This window comes from Lycorma delicatula, chromosome 8, assembly GCF_047948215.1.
Source record: "Lycorma delicatula isolate Av1 chromosome 8, ASM4794821v1, whole genome shotgun sequence".
In the NCBI taxonomy this organism is placed as follows: Eukaryota; Metazoa; Arthropoda; class Insecta; order Hemiptera; family Fulgoridae; genus Lycorma; species Lycorma delicatula.
In genome coordinates, this window is record NC_134462.1 from 10,893,391 (window position 1) to 10,913,307 (window position 19,917).

The 19,917-nt window shown below is 30.8% G+C and overlaps 1 protein-coding gene across 3 annotated transcripts in view; it reads right to left on the reverse strand.

The window, feature by feature from the left end:
* Positions 1 to 19,859, reverse strand: part of fmt (phosphatase 6 regulatory subunit 1-like protein fmt) — a 90,049-nt gene extending 70,190 nt beyond the window's left edge. For 2 of the 3 annotated variants that reach the window (XM_075374082.1, XM_075374080.1), the window contains exons 1-3: positions 19,623 to 19,859; positions 17,723 to 17,814; positions 7,870 to 7,949 (exon numbers count right to left, since the gene is read on the reverse strand). In XM_075374082.1, coding sequence (XP_075230197.1) covers positions 7,870 to 7,949; positions 17,723 to 17,779 — 137 coding nt within the window. In that variant the 5' untranslated portion in view covers positions 17,780 to 17,814; positions 19,623 to 19,859. Of the gene's footprint in view, positions 1 to 7,869; positions 7,950 to 17,722; positions 17,815 to 19,213; positions 19,567 to 19,622 lie in introns of those variants that run through there. The other variant, XM_075374081.1, reaches the window with a different exon arrangement.
* Between the last annotated feature and the right edge of the window lie 58 nt (positions 19,860 to 19,917).

Sequence of the window (19,917 nt, forward strand, 5' to 3'; positions counted from 1 at the left end):
AAGTTGTTAACTAAATTAGCTTACCTTGCCTCCTATTGAATGATGAGGAGACAGTTTCAACTAATTATATCTGTTACGGCCAGCACAATTTTTAAAAATATTTATTACACATGCACTAAAATAGTAAAATTATAAGCAAAATGAAATATAATCATAGTAGTAATAACAGAGTGCAATAAAGTGTTACAATATTATAGAACACAGTAGCTTCAAAATAAAATAAAAATACCTAAACTTGACTTTTTAGCACAATACTTTTAATTCCACTTCAGCTTAAATTGTTTCTTAATCATAGACAGTTTTTCAAGATAGCATAAATGTGCTGTTCTGGAATCCAGAAAGTGTCCTTTCTAGGGGGCCAATGATAAGAACGAGCTGCACTATGAGGGTGCATAAAACTAATGAGGGTATCATTTTTTTCAAAAGATATATCACACATATTTCCAATCCACCAAGTATTGTAATACATGCAAGCCACATAGTGGCCTGGTTGGAAGCTTGTAAGTGATATTCCTTGAGTAGGTTCATCAGTTTCATAAACATCAGCTTCAAATACTGAAGTATCATTTGAGACTCTGCTGACTTGGATTTTAGCATTGCTGACTGCCTTAAATTGCTGGTTCTCTCTTGTTCCAGCAATTGTGTGACCACTAATAAACCGACTTTCCTGTTCAGGTTGGATTTTCTCAACTATTTCTCCTGGAATAAAACAGAACCTGATTCCTGGTATATTTTCTTTACAAAATTCAAATAAGTCTCTTGATGTCAACATCTGGTTTTCTATAGGTGGTTGAAGACTGACACATGCTGCTAATAATTTTGTTCCATCACAAAGTGATTTTCTGTGGCTAGTACCAAAGAAGTTCCATTCAGCTGTTATCTCAGTCTTCATGGTGGGACAAATTGATAAAATTCTTGTATTGAGCAGCTGAACAATCACTGAAGTATTGCATAGGTTCTATTTAAGTCACTGTCTTCAAGTATTTGATCAGTTGAATAAAAAATATATGAACAGCAATGAGATCATGGCACAGACAATCACTGACCATGCAAATGCTAAGATTCTAAAGCTCATTTTTATTATAATAAACCATGAATGGATTCAGTGTAGCTTGGCTGTTTTCTCAATGGTATCCCTGTACAGCATCTTGCAAAACACACAAATAGTTCTCAGCAAAATCCATAAGGATAATATATAATTTAAATTTTCCTTCAGTTGTTTTTAATACGAACTTTGATGATTTGAAACCTTTAAGAAAAGCTCTTCAATAAAATTTCCCATAGTCGCCTGTTGCATCTCCAATGTGTCTCTGTCTGTATGAATCCACTGCTTATATTCTATTAGTTCCTCCAAGTCATAATCTTTAAGCTCATTTAATAAATAGGACTCCAATCCAGTTTTTCCAGGACACTTTGGCCTAAGTTCACAAAATTTTGAGAAGCCAATTTCACAGCCATGTGTGCAGTAAGCCATGAACATCTCTTTTAAATTGCAGAGAAGTAGATGCATCTGTACGTTGACTTTTTCACCACTGATCCTAACTGATATAAAATCTTTTTTTCCTTGTCAGATTCAGGAAAATTCATCATCTTCAAAAAATTTAAGGACTCACTGTCTAATATCATCCTTCAATTTTTTTTTCTGGTGTCGCTAAAATACCAACTACAGATTTAAGCTTCCTGGCCACATCACCATTCACACTGAAACCTGTAATTCATCAGCTACTTTCTCAGTACTCTAGCTACTGGGTGCCAATGTCAAAATCTGAACTTGTTATGGACAAGCTGAGATCAAAAGTGTGGCTTTGAGGTTTTCAATTAGGATATCGAGATCTTTACATCCTTGACACTGCCTACTCTTTAATGTTTGTATTACATCAGTACCACTCAAACCAGCAATAGCTGCTGCTGTAGTAGTAATAGTAGCTTGTGCACTCTTACCTGGGTCAATCCATTTGAAGTGACCCAAGGGTGGTTGCTTGACCAATTATTATATACTACTAAGAGGATGGAATCTTCTTCAAAAGAATATAAAGATATGTACGAGGTGTGATAAAAAAATACTGTGAATGAATTTTTATAGCGGCAACTGCCGACGCTACATCCATACGCTGTAATTTGTCCAATAGCGTGATCAACTGAGACAGACAGGGACAAGTTGTAACACGTTCGAGCTTGCCAATCAGCTGCCAGAGCCGCTAGAGTGAGGTTGTGTTTATCGTGTCTGTCGCGCAACATGGATTTTGAACAATGCATTAACATTAAGTTTTGTTTTAAGTTGCAAAAGAATGCCAAAGAAGCTCATGAAATGTTAGAATCGGTGTACGGCGATAATGTGGTAACTTTGAAGACTGTGTACAAGTGGTATGACCAATTTAAAAACGGAAATGAGTCTGTTGAAGACAAGCAGCGTGCGGGACGTCCAGTAATCTCAAAATCAGTTGGAAATCTGCAAAAAGTGGAAACAATGGTTCGTTCAAACAGGCAAATGACTATTCGAGAGCTATCGGAAGACCTTAAAATCATATACAGATCCGTTCAAAGCATTTTAACTAATAATATGCAAATGAGATGAGCGAGTGCAAAATTTGTTCCCGGACTTTTGAGTGATGAACAGAAGGAAAATCGTGTCAATTTGCATGGAGTTGAAGGGTTGTCTTCATGCAGATCCGGACTTCATGGCCAAAATTGTAACTGGAGATGAAAGTTGGGTCTATGGCTATGATCCTGAGACCAAAATGCAGAGTTCCCAATTGAAAACTAGTTCATCTCCTCGCCCTAAAAAGGCACATCAGTCAAAATCAAGGTCATGCTCATTGTTTTTTTTTCGATAGTGAGGGCATAGTGCGATCACAGTTCGTTCCAAGGGGAACAACTGTAAACTCTGTATTTTATAAGGGTGTACTGCAACGTTTGCGAAACGACGTACGAAGAAAGCGACCAGAAAAATGGACCAATGGCTTCCTTCTTCACCACGACAATGCGCCGTGTCACACCTTGCTTCTCATTCGTGAGTTTTTGGCCGAAAAAAGTGTTCCTGTCTGTCTACATCCGCCATACTCACCGGATTTAGAACCATGCGACATTTGGCTATTCCCAAAAATTAAAACTGTGCTTAAAGGAAAATGTTTTGACACCATTGCTGACATTGAGAGAGCCACGACCGAGCAGCTGAAAGCCCTTCCGAAAGACGCCTTCCAGAAATGCCTCGAGTCATGGAGTCAACGTTGGGATAAGTGCATTGCTGACCAAGGACAGTACTTTGAAGGAGATTAAATCGAATTCTATATAACCTTATTACTTTTTTAATAAAAAATTATTCACCGTATTTTTTGATCACACCTCGTACTTATAGTAATCGTCATTCTGAATTTAAAGACTATTTTTTTGAAGAAAGTGGCTTAGCGTTTCGAAATGACATTTCTTCTCTTATGGAGTCACTTTGTAATAAACATAATGCAACAGAATGGCACTTGCTCTTCGATTCCTCAAAAGTTAGTTTAAAAGCTGTGCTTCTGCATAATGGTAATAAATTCCCATCAGTACCTGTGGCTCACTCTGCTAGTACAAAAGACATATGAAAACTTAAAAATTTATATTGGAAAAGGTTTCAATATGCAATGTATGAGTGAATATTCGTGGTGATTTGAAGGTAATTGCACTTATTCTTGGTCTGGAACTTGGTTACACAAACTACTGTTGTTTTTTGTATGAATGGGATAATAGAGACAGAAAAAACCACCTCATTAGAAAAGAATGGCCTAAATGTGAATCACTCATAACTAAACAGAAAAATGTAAAACAAGAGCCATTGTATAATCCTAAAAATGTGTATCCATTACATATCAAATGTATTACCGCCAGTTCATATCAAACTATGATTAATGAAGAATTTTGTCAAGGCCATGGACAATACTCCTGGAACTTAAAACAGAAGTTTCCTAGAATTAGTGATTAAAAAATTAAAGAAGGGATATTAGTGGGTTCACAAATATGATCACTAATGCATGATGAAAAGTTTGAGGAACTATCGAAAATCCACTGGAGAAAGCAGCTTGGCAAGCATTCAAAAATGTTACTCAGAGTTTTTTGGGATATCGAAAGGTGGAAAATTACCGTGATATTGTCAACAATCTTATAAAAATTTGGGTAGTAATATGTCCTTAAAAGTACACTTTCAGCACATTCACATGTAGATTTCTTCCTGGAAAATCTTGGGATGGGGAAAAACTTGTATCATATTTGAATACAGGAGAAAAGAATACTATCAGAATCACATATTTTTCTTCCAGAGACAAAAAAAATCCTTTTTTGTTCCCGTGTTATAGAAGTTATTCATTCACTAACCATTGTGCTACTTCACAAAAAGTTGATTCTTATGTACTCTTTCTTCAAAACAAAGAACATTCTACAATGTTCTAGAATAAATAAAATTTTCTGGAATATTCTAGAATGCTTTGGAGAATGGAGTTTTCTTCTGGAGAATGGAGTTTTCCAGAATATTGTGGAAATTTCAAAAATGGGATTTTTTTCAGATCAGCCTAGAAAGTTCTATAACATAAAAATTCTAAAGTTCTAGACCAAAATTTTCTGGAACTCTGCATAATGTAAATTTTAGAACAATCTTTAAAAAATCTAATAATATTCTGAAGCACTGAATGTTTTTCCAACTTCATTTGTTTTAATTAACTAGAAATGTCCACAGGTTAAAAATCTGTCATATGCAAAAGACTATCTTTGAAAAGTTTTTCTTACCTACTACAATACATGGGTCAAAAAACAAAATGCATGAATTATGTTGTTTAAAAGCTGCCCTTTTCACCTATTATAAAACTAACAAAATCTGTGAAGGTATACCTGAGATATAAGCCTTCAAAGATGGGCCTGATAAAATTTTTTTTACCAAATTTGGTGATGGATTTCTCCCAACATTAAGATTCCAATTGCTTTGAAACTGCAGGATCCTACACATAATCACTTCCTTTTTCAAATTACAAAGTTTTATTCTGACTAAAGAATTAGATAAGGAAATATATAAGCTCAAACTTTGACATCCAAAATGTTACAACAAATTTTTGGCTGCATTTCAGCTGCTATATCTCAAAACCAGGTTCAAAAAGAAACTTGTAACTAACATATTCGGATATAAAAAGTAAACCAACAGTACCAAAATTTGAATCTGTATCTTTATTATTGCCGTCAAAATTTGTTAGTCAAATATAACAATTTTTACATGTGTCCACAAACCTAAAGTACCCCTTTTTCAACAGGCCACAAAAATCATCCACAGCAGATAAAGAGCTGCAATTTGGTAAAATGACATTTCAGACCATAAGGGATGCTCCACCAAAAATTTGATGTTATTTGGAGATTGGTCAACTGGGGACGATTTTCAAAACTGGACCACTTGAGATGGAATGACCCCAAAATAAAAATAACATTTTATGTAAGTTAAGCATGAAATATCAATATGGATGGCTGATGGAACTGCTAAATATTAATTTAAGAACTCTAGTATTTTTTGTAATATATATATAAACTCTTCCTTTGACCTGAACAATGACCACCATTTGACACCTCTTTCTTTCTTTCTTTTTCCTGTTTAGCCTCCGGTAACTACCGTTTAGGTAATACCTCAGAGGATGAATGAGGATGATATGTATGAGAGTGTAAATGAAGTGTAGTCTTGTACATTCTCAGTTCGACCAATCCTGAGATGTGTGGTTAATTGAAACCCAACCACCAAAGAACACCGGTATCCACGATCTAGCATTCAAATCCATGTAAAAATAAGTGGCTTTACTAGGACTTTAACGCTGGAACTCTCGGCTTCCAAATCAGCTGATTTGGGAAGACGCGTTCACCACTAGACTAACCCAGTGGGTACAATTTGACACCTCTGACTGGCATCAAGCGCACACTTAAAGCAGGAGGCTCTTGGATAGGCCTGACAAATGTGTGCTGGATACTGACTGACAACTAGGAATAATACTGGTGGATGAAAACAGCACTATAATTTGTTTCACAACCGATAACATGAAGTAGCAGGAAATAGTTTATGGCCTGAGAAAGTGACAGTTATTATGTACTTATCACAGTGCTGGTGGTAAGTGTAGTACCATATGTTGCATCAAGGTGAATACAAGCATCAGATCATATGATAAAATCAGAATGATTAGATGCATTTTCATTCTGTATTCATCTGCTGTGCTATTATCTACACAAGGTGAGGTAAGGGTTCTTAATAATAAATCCCTCATGAACAAAACTTATAAGGGAAGAAGTTCAGTATCCACCATCCAAACATTAACACAAACATTATATACTTTTTTTTACCAAGTTTCGCTAACTGTATTTGAAGGTTTTGATTTTAGATTCAAATAAGATGTTATATTGTGTAACAAATCCTCTCTTTCTAACATTATATGATTATTTTATAGAGATATTTTTTCCGATATAATATAAAACATATAAACATTATTTCATTAAAAAATAAATATAAAATTACGATTTTCTGTTAATTCTACATTAAAATATTTCAACACCATCAATGGCAAATCTCTTTAACTAGGTGGATTTTCCAAAATATTCTTTCTGAAATGAATATTTTATAATACAGATCATATTTTAATAATTAATATAGAGGTTGACAGAAGTTAATATAGAGGTTTTAATATAGTTAACTATATATTATAGTTAATATAGAGGTTTTAATGAAAATATTTATTCTGGAATGAATATATTTAACAATTATACATGAGGATCATTCAATAATTAAGACACAAATAGCTGTGGAAGCAAAACAGTTGGTAAGAGGGTGATGATAGTATCAAAATAGTAAATTAGTTACCCTATGATGACTCGATAAAAAAATTTTACAAGCGGATAGAAAAATTTTAAGAAGTCAAACTTCAGTGACGACTGAACGAACCCCACAGTGGATATCCAGTTGAAACTCCCACAGACCCTCATTCAAGATAAATGAAAAATTAAACTTGTTGGTACAGTTCAAAACACTATTATCAAAAGTTCAAATACCATAAAACAGTGCAAGATGGAGTCCAAGAGAATTAATCTATCATCATAAGAAAACAAAGACTTTCCATATACACAGAGCTAAAATGATATCAGCTTGAAGGTAATGCTTTTTTGTACAGTATTCTAACCTGTGATGAGTCGTGGACAAACTGTTATGAATTGTAACCAGAAAAACAGCATTGAATGGAAGCACATGAGTTCACCTGTCAAGTAAAAGTTCTAAACCTAAACATCAACAGGAAAATTCACGATGACAATATTTTGGGATGCAACGGTTTTGTTGATTTTCTAAAAGATCAGTAAACAATGAACAGCACTATTCAACTACTACTACTACTACGACATGCTTATCACAAAATTGGCCAGCAGTGCTGAAAAACGCCCTTGATTTCAGCATAAAAAAGGCATCATTCTGCTTTACAATAATGCCTGTGGCCTCCCCCCCCTTGACTGGACCATCAAATTTCCACTTGTTTGATCTCCTCAAGACGCTATTGCAGTAAGAAGCTTAATGGCAATGATGACATCAAAGAAAATGTGGTAAACTAGCTCAGACATAGACAATTTTTGTTGTTGCAGCAGTCATAAGTAAGCTGATTCAGAGATGGGGCAAGTGTATTTAATTAATGTTGCTGGAGATTATGCTGAAAAGTGAAAAAAGTGTCATTGATTAAATAAACTCCAGAGCATGATTTAAGCTCCAGAGCAATTTGTATGTTTATTTACTGAATGATCCTCATAATTAATAAAATTTAACATGGAAGAAAAAGGGATATACTATATAATATGCAATTTTTTAGTATCAACATTTATTAATAAGTTATAACTCACAAGTCTATCAACTTTTTGTTCAGTGATTTTAGCTCCTGAAGTATACTGTCCTCATTTAGAAGATCTTGTAGTGTCAACCCCTGAAAGTAAGGAAAAATTATTAATTTCATATAACATATTAAAGTAGAAGTACTTAACTTTAGTTTCAAGAGATCGATAAAAAAGTAAAATTATAAAAAGTTTTGAATACTGAAATTCAGCAACCAGGAATAGGCCAACATCAAAGTCTATTCTGATGATTTAAAAAAAAAATTAAAACAAAATCTATTTTAAAAGACCAACATGTTTAACATTATCAGGAATATGATAAAATACTCTTTGCAGCTATATAATAGCTGCCAAGCAAATTATTTGGAAGTAGTCTGTACAGTGAAATTTTAAACTTTGTTTCTGAAATTTTTTAATTAAATATCAGGATCTGGCAATCCACAATTAACTGACAGATAAGATATCTATGATGAAAAAAGCTCTATTACAATTCCCAAAAAAATTTATAGCATCCAATTCTTTTTATTTCTATGGCATCTGCAAAATACCACTTGTAAAAGCTAATTATAGTTCTAATTGTGAGATAACAGGAAAATCTAGCGAAAGCAATTATATTAGATTACCATTACAATCTGTCTTCCCATATTAACTAAAGTAGGCGGAAGTTGTGGTGTGATTGTTTCCTGTTTTAGTGACAATGAATTAATTTTTTATGTAATGTTTTACTGTCTGTTTTCATTAACACTTATGTTCGTTAATAAATAAAATTTACAAATTATTTAGAATATTTTTTATTGATTTATTATTTATAAAACATTATATTTACGAATAAAATCAAGCCTTAACTTTATAAAAGTGTAACTTATTTTTATTTAAAGTATATTAAACATAACCATTAATTATATGTCATTCTAAATTTCAGCATATGACTAATTATTTATAATCAAGTACAAATTATTTATACTGATTTTTCAATAAATTAATTTACGATTGTAATAAAATTAACTAAAATAACTCAGCATTCGTCATCTACAACTGACGCTAAAAGAAATGAAATATTATACATATACATTTCATCATAATATGAATTACACAGAAAAAACCAATAACAAACTAATAAAATGATAATTTTAACGAAACAAATATTATCAGCAATATGTTATGATTATAAAACAAAAAACACTAATACATTTTAAACTAGTTCAATAAACATTATTACTAAGTAGTGTAATTAATGATAAAACAATGCTACTTACAAAAATTTGAAATAAAATAATAATACAGTTAACAGTTCCTATTAATTAATTTACTGATAAAAGGGCAAAATAAAATGTAAATAATTCACAGAACAAAAATGAATAAGAAAAGAATGCAATTTCACAATTTACAGTATTGACATTTATTTATTCATTGTGTTCTGCCAATGAGCCAGAGGTCTTGCCAAAAAAAAGCTTATTTATAATTATTAACAATGAATTTACTGTAATATTGAAAAAGATAACTTATTTGTGAGGAACACATTAACATGTAAATGTTACAGAACACACAATATAGGCAAATAATGGAAGAAAACACATAGCTTAAGCTGGATAAGCTTAAAATTTACAAATTTTAAGCTTTAGTAATTTACAAATTTTTTAGCTTTAAGCTAGACAGGCGTGATTATCACTACAAACAAAATATTATTTTTTTATACATATCTAAATTCTTAGTGGAAGAAGCTCACATGATATGTCATCTCTATTTAATTTTTTTTGAAGACAAATTGAAACAGTAATAAAGTATCATAGTAAACATTGTTATTGTTATTATGAAGTTTTTTAAAGAAATGTCAATATATATATACACACGCACAAAATTACAAATCAGACCATAAATAGCAGTGACTTGCAGTCCATCAAAGAAGATAATGAAAATCATTAAGCATTTACAGATAAAATAAATATCCTGAACCTTTAAACTACGCTTGGCCTGGAATCTTAGTTATATAAACTTTTTACTAAAATTATGATTTTTCAACTATATATTACAGACGTGATGTACAAATAAATATTCATATTTATATTTTAAATCATGCACCATTAAAATAATAGTTTTTATTACATAACTATCGATTAGTAATTCAGTACATATGATATATTCAGGTTGATGATCTACTGTTATGTTGTAATTTTAGATGTTTTCTATATTTTTCTTTATCAATAATTTGATGTTTTATTACAATTTTTCAAAAAATTATTTAGAATTACATGACATTAAATTTTTAAACTAAACATAATTTAATTAATTTCTTTTACAGTAACATTTAAACTTCTTGAAAATATTACTTAAGTGAAATAAAAGAAAAAATGTCAGAGAAGCTGTTAGTAATAATACTAACAGCTTCTCTGACATTTTAGAGAGTACAATATAAACTGCACAAAGAGTACTAATATAAATTAGTACTCTTTGTGCAGTTCAATGTTGATAATGCGTCCTCATATTATGGGCATTTTAAACAGAAAGGCTGATCTCATACTTGCCACTTCAAAATACATATTTCAAAGTTTTTTTTTTTTTTTTTACACCCTATCAAGATAAACTTTCTTATTACACCAACTAATAATATGGTATACTAATAATAATATATGTAAACTAAAAATATGGGAAAACTCAAGTTTCAAGTAGTACAGAAAAAACAAAGAATATGACAAACATTAATGGGCCTCCATGGTGGAGTGGTAGCATCTTAACCAGAAAGTCACAAAATTGAAATCCTGGTCAGACATGGATTTTTCATAAGCTACAAAATTAAAATTTCAATTCCACATACCCACAGCATATGATTGGATAGAATATGCAATAAATTATGTCATAAAAAAACTGTAGTTAATATAATGATAATAATAGTCAACAATCAAAACTTAAACCCAAAACTTGAATTTAAAATGTCAAACCTAACTAAAAAATTGTTTCTTTGGTGTCTCATATGAAAACTGCTTTGATAAAAACTGAATTGAAACTCATTTATAACATCCTTCATTTCAAGTAAAATTATAAAAAAAGTATAAAAGAAATAAAATAAAATGAACAAAAATGTACAAAAAAAAATAAAACAGAAATAAAGAACAACACAAATTTTAACAAAAATTTAAAACACTATACAGAGGTATATAACTTTGAATATTGGTTTACCAATATATTCAGCTGCTTCCACATCTATCCTAGATGTACACAGTACCAAACCTGTTATTATTTTTTTTAACCTCCTGGACCACTGTTAGGTATTACTTCAGAGGATGAGATGAATGACAATTTTTGTAGTGTGTAAAAATACCATGCCTGACCTGGATTCAAACCCGGGACCTGAAAGGCCGAGACGCTACCACTTGCACCACAGAGGCCGGCAAAGGTACCAAACCTAACAGTCCCTCAAACTAGTTATTCTGGCAATCAAAGCACAAAGGCTTTGATTGTCAGAGTAACTAGTTTTCTAAGAATGAAAGAGTAACTGGTTTGTAAGAATGTAAACAGAGACTTTGCTCTTTTTACATTCTTGGCTCATGCTATGATTAACTCCTTTATACGTTTTCCTTTACAAAATTATTTGTTAATCTGTACACATTGTAGTATTTGCAGATATTAGGTTAGTAGTAGAAATTAATTTATATAACAAAAGCAATATAAACAATTTTATCAAAACTATACCAATACATGGTGTACAATGTATTGGTATACAAATTAACAGTTGTTACTATGTTTTAGCTGCTACGTATCCTCTATATTCTTATGACTTATACCATACTTTTAACATTGTTTTGTAACATTATTTTTTTATCTAAAAAGTGTTGATGATAAAAAAGTGCTGGATTTAAAACATATCAATGAATACATGAGAAAACTAGTACATGCCACAGGAAGATCATTAAGGTCAGAGGCTAAACCAAACTATAAATTACAACCTGTACTAGTAAACTTTACAGCTAGATTTGCTGCTAAAAAAAGGTACCTCCACATGCTGTATTATTACAGCTCTAAGAGTAATTTACTGCTATGAATCTCAGATTCTGAGCTCTACAGGTTGTAATTTATTGCACTGGTTGTGTAGACAGTGCCTTTAGTGTTCCTGTATAAAAATTAATTGGTAATAGTAATTGTTTGAATTTAATTATTTAATAATTACAGTCAGTAAAAAATATTTAAGTTATACATAATTGGTTAATATACTTAAGCTAAAAAAAAAGTAAACTGTATTATGCTATTGGAAATAATTAAACAAAAAATTAGATCATAGATTATAGGGAAAATTGGACTAGTAAGCAAAAGTGCAGTGGCAGCAACATTACTTGCCAGAGACATTGCTCCACAGCCAGGTCTCAGCAGCAAAGTATCACCAGAAAAATGAAACATGTTCTATACAGTGGCAGTATGCCTTGGTACTTGTGTTACTTATCAACGAGTTTATAGGTTTTCAACTATTTATTTTTTAAAGAAAAGTAAACTTCCAATTACTTGTGAGAGAATAAATCACATATTGTTTTGTTTTAATTATTCTATTATTTCGTATTACACTATAAAACATTCATAAGTTATTTAAAAGGAATTTTACAACTTCAAATTTATATATAGATTAAAAATTTATAGTTAATTAAGAAAGTAATGAAGACTGTAAACAATTTGACAACTGGTGTTAAAAATGGCATTACCATTAAGCAAAATCAATGTTACAATTGTAACCTTGATTATGTTTACACCTAACAAGAAGTAACAGTAAAAATTACTGATTTTTATTTGTGTGATAAATCTGTTATTAAGAATTTCCATTTTCAATAAATTAAACCCAATCACTGTCAATGCCAATCACAAAATTGAAAAAAGTTTGATTTTTTAAAAATTGAATTTCTACAGGTATCTTTGGCTTATAAGTCTCTAAAACAATCTTTCTTAAATAATTATTAGTTTCTATGTTTGTACATTAAAAAATTACAAAATAATTTAAAAATAACAATACTTTAATGGAAATTTCAGAAAGTATAATGGGTTATATTTTCCAAAATTATAGTCACTAGAAATATTTTTAAATTTAATTATGTGTTTTTATTCCATTAAAAATGTTCAATACAGTCTTTTAAGTTTCTTACAATCAATTTGAATAAAAAACCTACATTTCTATATAACAATTTACATAACTTTTAGAAAAATATAATCAATCTAACTTCATTCTTATTTCTAATATTGATTCCTTATTGCTTATTCCTTATTATTTTCAATTCCTGGATTCAACTTCTGAGCCAAAGTTCAAATAATGTTTCTTATACTAAATCTGAGAAATAAGTTAGCTTATGACTAGAATAGTTCACAACTTTGACCCTATGACATATCAAGATGATTTCTCTCTCTTTGAAATTTGAATTGCAGTCCATTACATACAAAAAAAAGTTTGGGGAGGTCTATCACTTATTAAAAAAATCATTTATGATATTTATCCATAAGCTTTGAAAATATAATTATGTTGATTTAGAATTTTTTTAACATTTTTATACAATAGTTTCATACATTCCAAATAATTTTTTCCCACCTTATTATATAATAAACTTAAAACAATACTTAGTGAGAATTTTTATTTAAAACAATTTCCACAAATAACTGTCTTGTTTCATTAACTCAGGTAAAATTATCAGAAGTTGAATAAATTTTATTACTATTTTTACTGTCATTGTAAGTAATTTACTAGTCATATTTATTTTTATACAAAAAAAACCTTTTTTTTTTTAATAACAAATGAAATTGCATTTTAAAAACCTTAGACTTCCTGTTATGAGATCATGCCTGACTGCTTCTAACAACTAATAAAATAATCTTTAACATGGGATGTTAATATAAAATCACGACCAATCTAGATGTACTGGGCGATTGAAACACAGATATACAAGGCAATCAATGAGCACACTAAATATATTTTTAATTGCATCGGGGTTTCTGTGATAATTCATTTGATTTAACAGGCTAATTCTGACGTGAACCAGGAGTTAGGAAATAAATATGAAAGGAAAAACATCTACAATATAATAATATTGCATTTACAGAAACTTTACTGTGTATAAAAATAATTTTGATCCTGAGAATCTACATGATGAAGAGCTTCGACCCTAGTAAAAATTGAATGCGACATGATAAACAATTAGCATCAAAAATACTATGTTTCACAGCAGAACAATCCTCTGAATCTCTTCACTCGTATTCCCAATATTGATCTTACAAGAGGTTCCTTATCAAGATGAGCAACAATGGTAAATTGGATAAATAAGTCCAGCAGTAAGATTGTTGGTGAAAAGATTTTGATTAGGATTTCATCCCTAATTTTACTTCATGACCGGATGCTTTGGAATAACTAATGTTTCAGACTCTAGCAACTAAAATGATAGTATCTACTGAAACAAGGATGTAAATTTCTTAAAGAATTAGGTAGAAATGAAAATATTGATGTGACAATGTCATGTTTATAACAAGGATGCCATAGGGCAGTTCTCCCTGCTCATAAGTTTTCATTATTAAAAGAAATAAAAATCAGGAGCAAACAAACAAGATACTTCAAACAATTGGCGAACCTTAAAAATCTATATATATAAAAATGGTAAGTTCGTTTGTGTACGGCTTCAAAAACTCAAAATGTTCTGCACCGATTGAGCTCAAATTTTAGCACGATATATAACCCGCATCAAAGATTGTTTTCATCTATTTTTTTAATAAATCTATTTATTTTTAATTTGGAAATGTAAACAAAGGAAAACCAATCAGATCAATGCAAGATGGCCGCTGTCAAACACAACGACCAAATTTCTTTGAATTATATTTAACAGCTAAAACATCTGTATTTTATTAAAAAAAATTTTAGCACGATATATAACCTGCATCAAAGATTGTTTTCATCTATTTTTAATAAATCTGTCTATCTATTTTTAATTTGTACAGTTTTTTAATAAATAAAGAGGCTAATAAATCAGATGGAAATGTAAACAAAAGAAAACCAATCAGATCAATGCAAGATGGCCGCTACAACGACCAATCACAAAGAGCCCGTATGGCCGTTGCCAATGTAAACAAAATCACAACTGATTAAGTAACAATTTTCTTTGAATTATATTTAACAGCTAATAAATCTGAATTTTATTAAAAAAAAAAAAAAAAACACCAAAACAAAAAGAAAAGCCACCAAGAAGGATGACTTACAGTAAATAAATTAAAACACCCAACTTTCTTACAGCCCAGATAGACTTAAGACTATGCAAACAAAAAAAGTCGAAATAACCAAATACACAGAAAATAATATCCCTACACAATGACCAAAAAATCCTTTGTTAGGTTATTTTTTTACATATATATGACCAATCAATCGTTTTTTGGTCATTTAGTGTTCCTTGCTATGTAAAAGCAAAGAACAAAATTCACAAATAGTAACACTGAAACCACACAACTAAGTATTCGTTTTTTTTTGTTTCTTCTAACCTCTGAAACCACCGTTATGCATTGCTTTAGATGATGATATGAATGATTTATAGCATATGAAAATGCCATGCCTGACCGGGATTCCAACTCGGAACCACTGGATTAAAGTCCGAGACATTACCACTCGCGCCATGGAAGCTGGCAAACATATTCGTTAGTAGCCGAATAAAAACACGACTTACCAATATGGCGTTGTGTGTCAAACCAATTTTATACAGACTATAATTACTTTTAATGCGCGAAACCCTTTGCAATGATTGAACATTAACTTAAACCTCTTCAAAAATTATTCCTTTTGAACTAAGCCACATTTTGATATTATTGTTTTTCTATAACACGGTTGGAATTCTTTTCGTTTAATAAGAAGCGTTGTCGAAGACAATAACCGAATTCTCTTCCAAAGGACATAATACACCGCTAAACTATTTCTAAATAATTCAAATTCGTGTAATTTTTTTAAGAATCGCGTTTTTATCAAAATCTCACCTTTTTCTCAATTGACCTGCAGGGTTTTGTTTTCTTTGGAGACCGTAATTCATTAGTACATTCATACTCGAGAATCACGTTGTACACTGAAGCAGCACAACTTCCACTTACGTTAGCAGTTTATTAACATTTGAAATCAACGCCGTTTGATTATTCTGTAATTTGTAAGCATTACTCTGCTTCTCTAAGCATTTAAAAAGATGTGTTTTTTCGCACGACTTAAGGGCTTTTTTCATAGCCCACAAATCTTTATATATAAAAATGTTAAGTTCGTTTGTGTACGCTACAAAAACTCAAAATGTTCTGCACCGATTGAGCTCAAATTTTAGCGCGATATAAAACCCGCATCAAAGATTGTTTTTATCTATTTTTCGCATCAGTCACACACCCGTGACCGCGAGAAAACAGTTTTTTAACGGTCAGGTATTTTAACAATACCTGTTCCCAATTACATTGTTTATTAACAAAAAAAAAAAAACGTATCCACTTGCATCTGATTCAGATTATTATACAATCTGAATTAAATATTCACTTTAATCGAGGTACTTTTATGTGATCGTGTCGTGATTGAGCTGCGCTTTTCACCAAGCTCTGAATTTATTAGAAAACGACCAACAGTGGGATATATGCATAAATGACGTGTGCAACACTGCACATCCAAACCAAATTCGTGCATTATTCGCAATTATATTGACCGCTTGCTTCCCTTCATCTCCCACAGAGTTATGGGAAAGATATCGATCGCATATGGCTGAGGATATTTTGCATAGAGTACGCCTAGAAAATACCAATATGACAATGGAATTTACAGAAGGCATTTACAACGAAGCATTGATAAATATTGAGCGTGGCAAGTGCTTAGCTATTGCAAATAAAGTTCTTAGTAAATTGGGAATGCCAGCACCCACCTGAGCTGCGATTGCTTCATTTGATGTGGATTTACGCCGTGAACAGAGTTACACCATTGGTGATCTTCAGTCATATGTCCAATCAAACATTCCCAAATTAACGCGTGAACAGAAAGGCATTTATGATCGCATAATGCAAATGATAAATGACAGAGTTGGGGGGACCTTCTTCTTGGATGCGCCAGGAGGAACTGGGAAAACATTCCTCATTAGATTGATTCTAGCAACGGTTTGATCAAAAAATGGCAATTATCCTGTTGCGGAATATTAATCAGCCAAAACTCTGCAACGGCACGCGACTTGCAGTTAAGAAATTGATGAATAACGTAGTGGAAGCAATGATTTTAACGGGGCCTTTCAAAGGTGAAGATGTCCTCATTCCTCGAATACCCATGATCCTGACTGATACACCATTTTAATTTAAAAGATTGCAATTCCCAATTCGATTGGCATTTGCAATCACAATCAATAAAGCTCAAGGTCAATCTTTAGAATTGTGTGGTTTAGATTTAGATGCGGATTGCTTCTCACATGGGCAACTGTATGTTGCGTGTTCCCGAGTCGGCAAACCAGATAGCCTTTATATCTACGCAGACAGTGGAAAAACAAAAAATATTGTATATCCACAAGTATTGCAAAATTAAACTTTATGAAACGTACGCTTTGTTTTGTTTCTCATTTCTCATCCATGCAACCACAATGTGCCACAGCGAAGCGTGGCGGGCAGAGCTAGTGACTTATAAAAGTGGAATATAGTGTTGCAATAGTTTGGGAAAATGAAGTTGACAAAAGCAGAATACACTAATATTTTAGAGACTAGTTTGTTCTTTCTGGACCAAATAGTAAAGGTTAATATGATTTAAATTAATTATAAATCAAGAATAAAACAATAATTACAACAAAAAAAATACTATGATTTAAATTAATTATAAATCAAGAATAAAACAATAATTACAAATAATTTTATAAAAAAAATACTAACTTACCTCTCTATCAAGAATAGTGTCCATCTGGGGTGACGATATATTACACGCCCAAAACATTATGATTTATATATGCAGCTAATCATGTAATAGACCTGAAAACATATAAACAACATTTACAATTAATAAAATTAATTACATTGATTAGTGTTAAAGATATGATACAAGAAAATTGTGCATAACTTTAAAAATAAATTTAAATAAATCAATTTAATTACCATTACAAAGAAAAGCATATTTTTGGTCAAAGCTCATTCATATAACTGAACAGTTATAAATATAATAATGTTAAATGTAATCTTGTTTAGATTTTTTTTTAATATACCCGCTGTAAATTGGAATAAAACCTAATTTGAATCAAATTATAAAAATAATTTGAGCTTCACAGTTAAAATTGTTTTAGCTTCACAGCTAAAACAGTTAATAATTTATCCATTATATTTAATTAAAATCCCTTCAAATGTGAAACATAAAAGGATTTTACTGATGTTATAAGTACTTATTTTTTAATTGTAATTGGCATATGCTTTTATAGTCATTAGCAATTGAACGTCAGCTGTATGCAACCAACCATTCAAAGGAAAACTAAATCAGCATTGTTTAAGTTATGTTTATTTATAAGAACAGATAAACACTGCTTGCCAGGTTTACTGGTAACACTTAATTCATGCTTCACATCCTTTTACTTTCAATTCACATATTTTTGGATTGTCCAGTTATAGAGAAATAATCTAACTAGTAAAGGATGTAAATAGTTTTTTTCTATACTTAAAAGTAAACTTTTTTTTATTAAAACTGTAATAAAATCCAATAAAAAACTGAATGACCCTGCTATCTACGAAAAATAAATTTAAAGTTGTTCCTAGTAGATGAAGTTAAACAAAGGCAGAACACAAGCACACACAGTTTTCTAACAATTAAACTTGAGCCTCAAAGTACTGAGAAATATAAAAATAATTTTTTTTTAGAAATAGCAATAGTTCACTATTTTTACAACAGCCTGGAAGTAAAGTATGAAACCTCTTTTAAGGATCACTTCATAAATGGATTAATAACTAATGGTAAACAAACAAGATTGATATAAATATGCCATTAACTAAAAATTGTTACAATCAACCAAGTTACTGTCACTTAATTTATGTTAATAACAATATGTACAAATAATAAATAATGAAACCAAAGTGACTGAATGAAGGGCAGAACTAGCCTAAAATTAATAATATAAATAAGTAATTATATTTTTAAGTGGATAAACATTATACCATTTCGACACTAGTATTCATGGAATATATGTTTTCAAGTCATCTTGGGTGACTGATGACTAATGTATTAAAAGTTAAGAACTAATGTATTACTAATACTAATGTATTAAAAGTTAAGAACTTTATAACTTTACTTCATAAATTTGCAATAGTTAGTGATTTTCAAACAATACCTAAGATTAAACAAATTTTTATTAAAATATTACATTAAGTAAACATTAACACAACTCACCTAAAAAACCGTTGACGTATTCCTGACATACAAATTGGAGAAAAAGTACAATGAATGCAATCACTACGTCCTTAACCTATTCGTTACATAAATGCAATGCGTTGACCCAATCATCAGACTAGGTGTTCAAAGGACCAAATTAATATCATATAAAAATGTATAGGATTCTTCAAATGTTAAAAAAAGAAAACTAAAAAACTTCTAAATGGTTAACACATAAGCGAGAAATCCAATAAATTTCGAGTAGGGTCCAAAGTTCTGACCATCCATCTAACCATTACCAAAAGCACGCATAAAACAGTTATAACATTTAGCTCAACAATTCAGCAATGAACAACTTCATTTAAAAAAAGGACAGCACTAAACTAATAAGAATAAAAACTGAGTTTATTTTTAAAAAAACAATTACCTTTTCGTATTTTAAGAGCGGGGTAAAGTCCAGGCTTGCTCACTAAGGTTATATCCTTTACTGGAAACTGCAAGACAATTTACTTAGAATTAATAAAAATATCACAATCTAAAGTTCCTATTATAACAAGCCATTACAAACACAAATTTACAATTTACAATCCATAATAAAAGATACAATCACTACTACTTTGTTACTTTCATCATTCAATGGCGATCTAACAAAACCCAGCGGTTGAACCTGTAAGTGAAGTGAGATAGTTGCTAGTTCGACTCTAGAAAAAAAAATATATTGT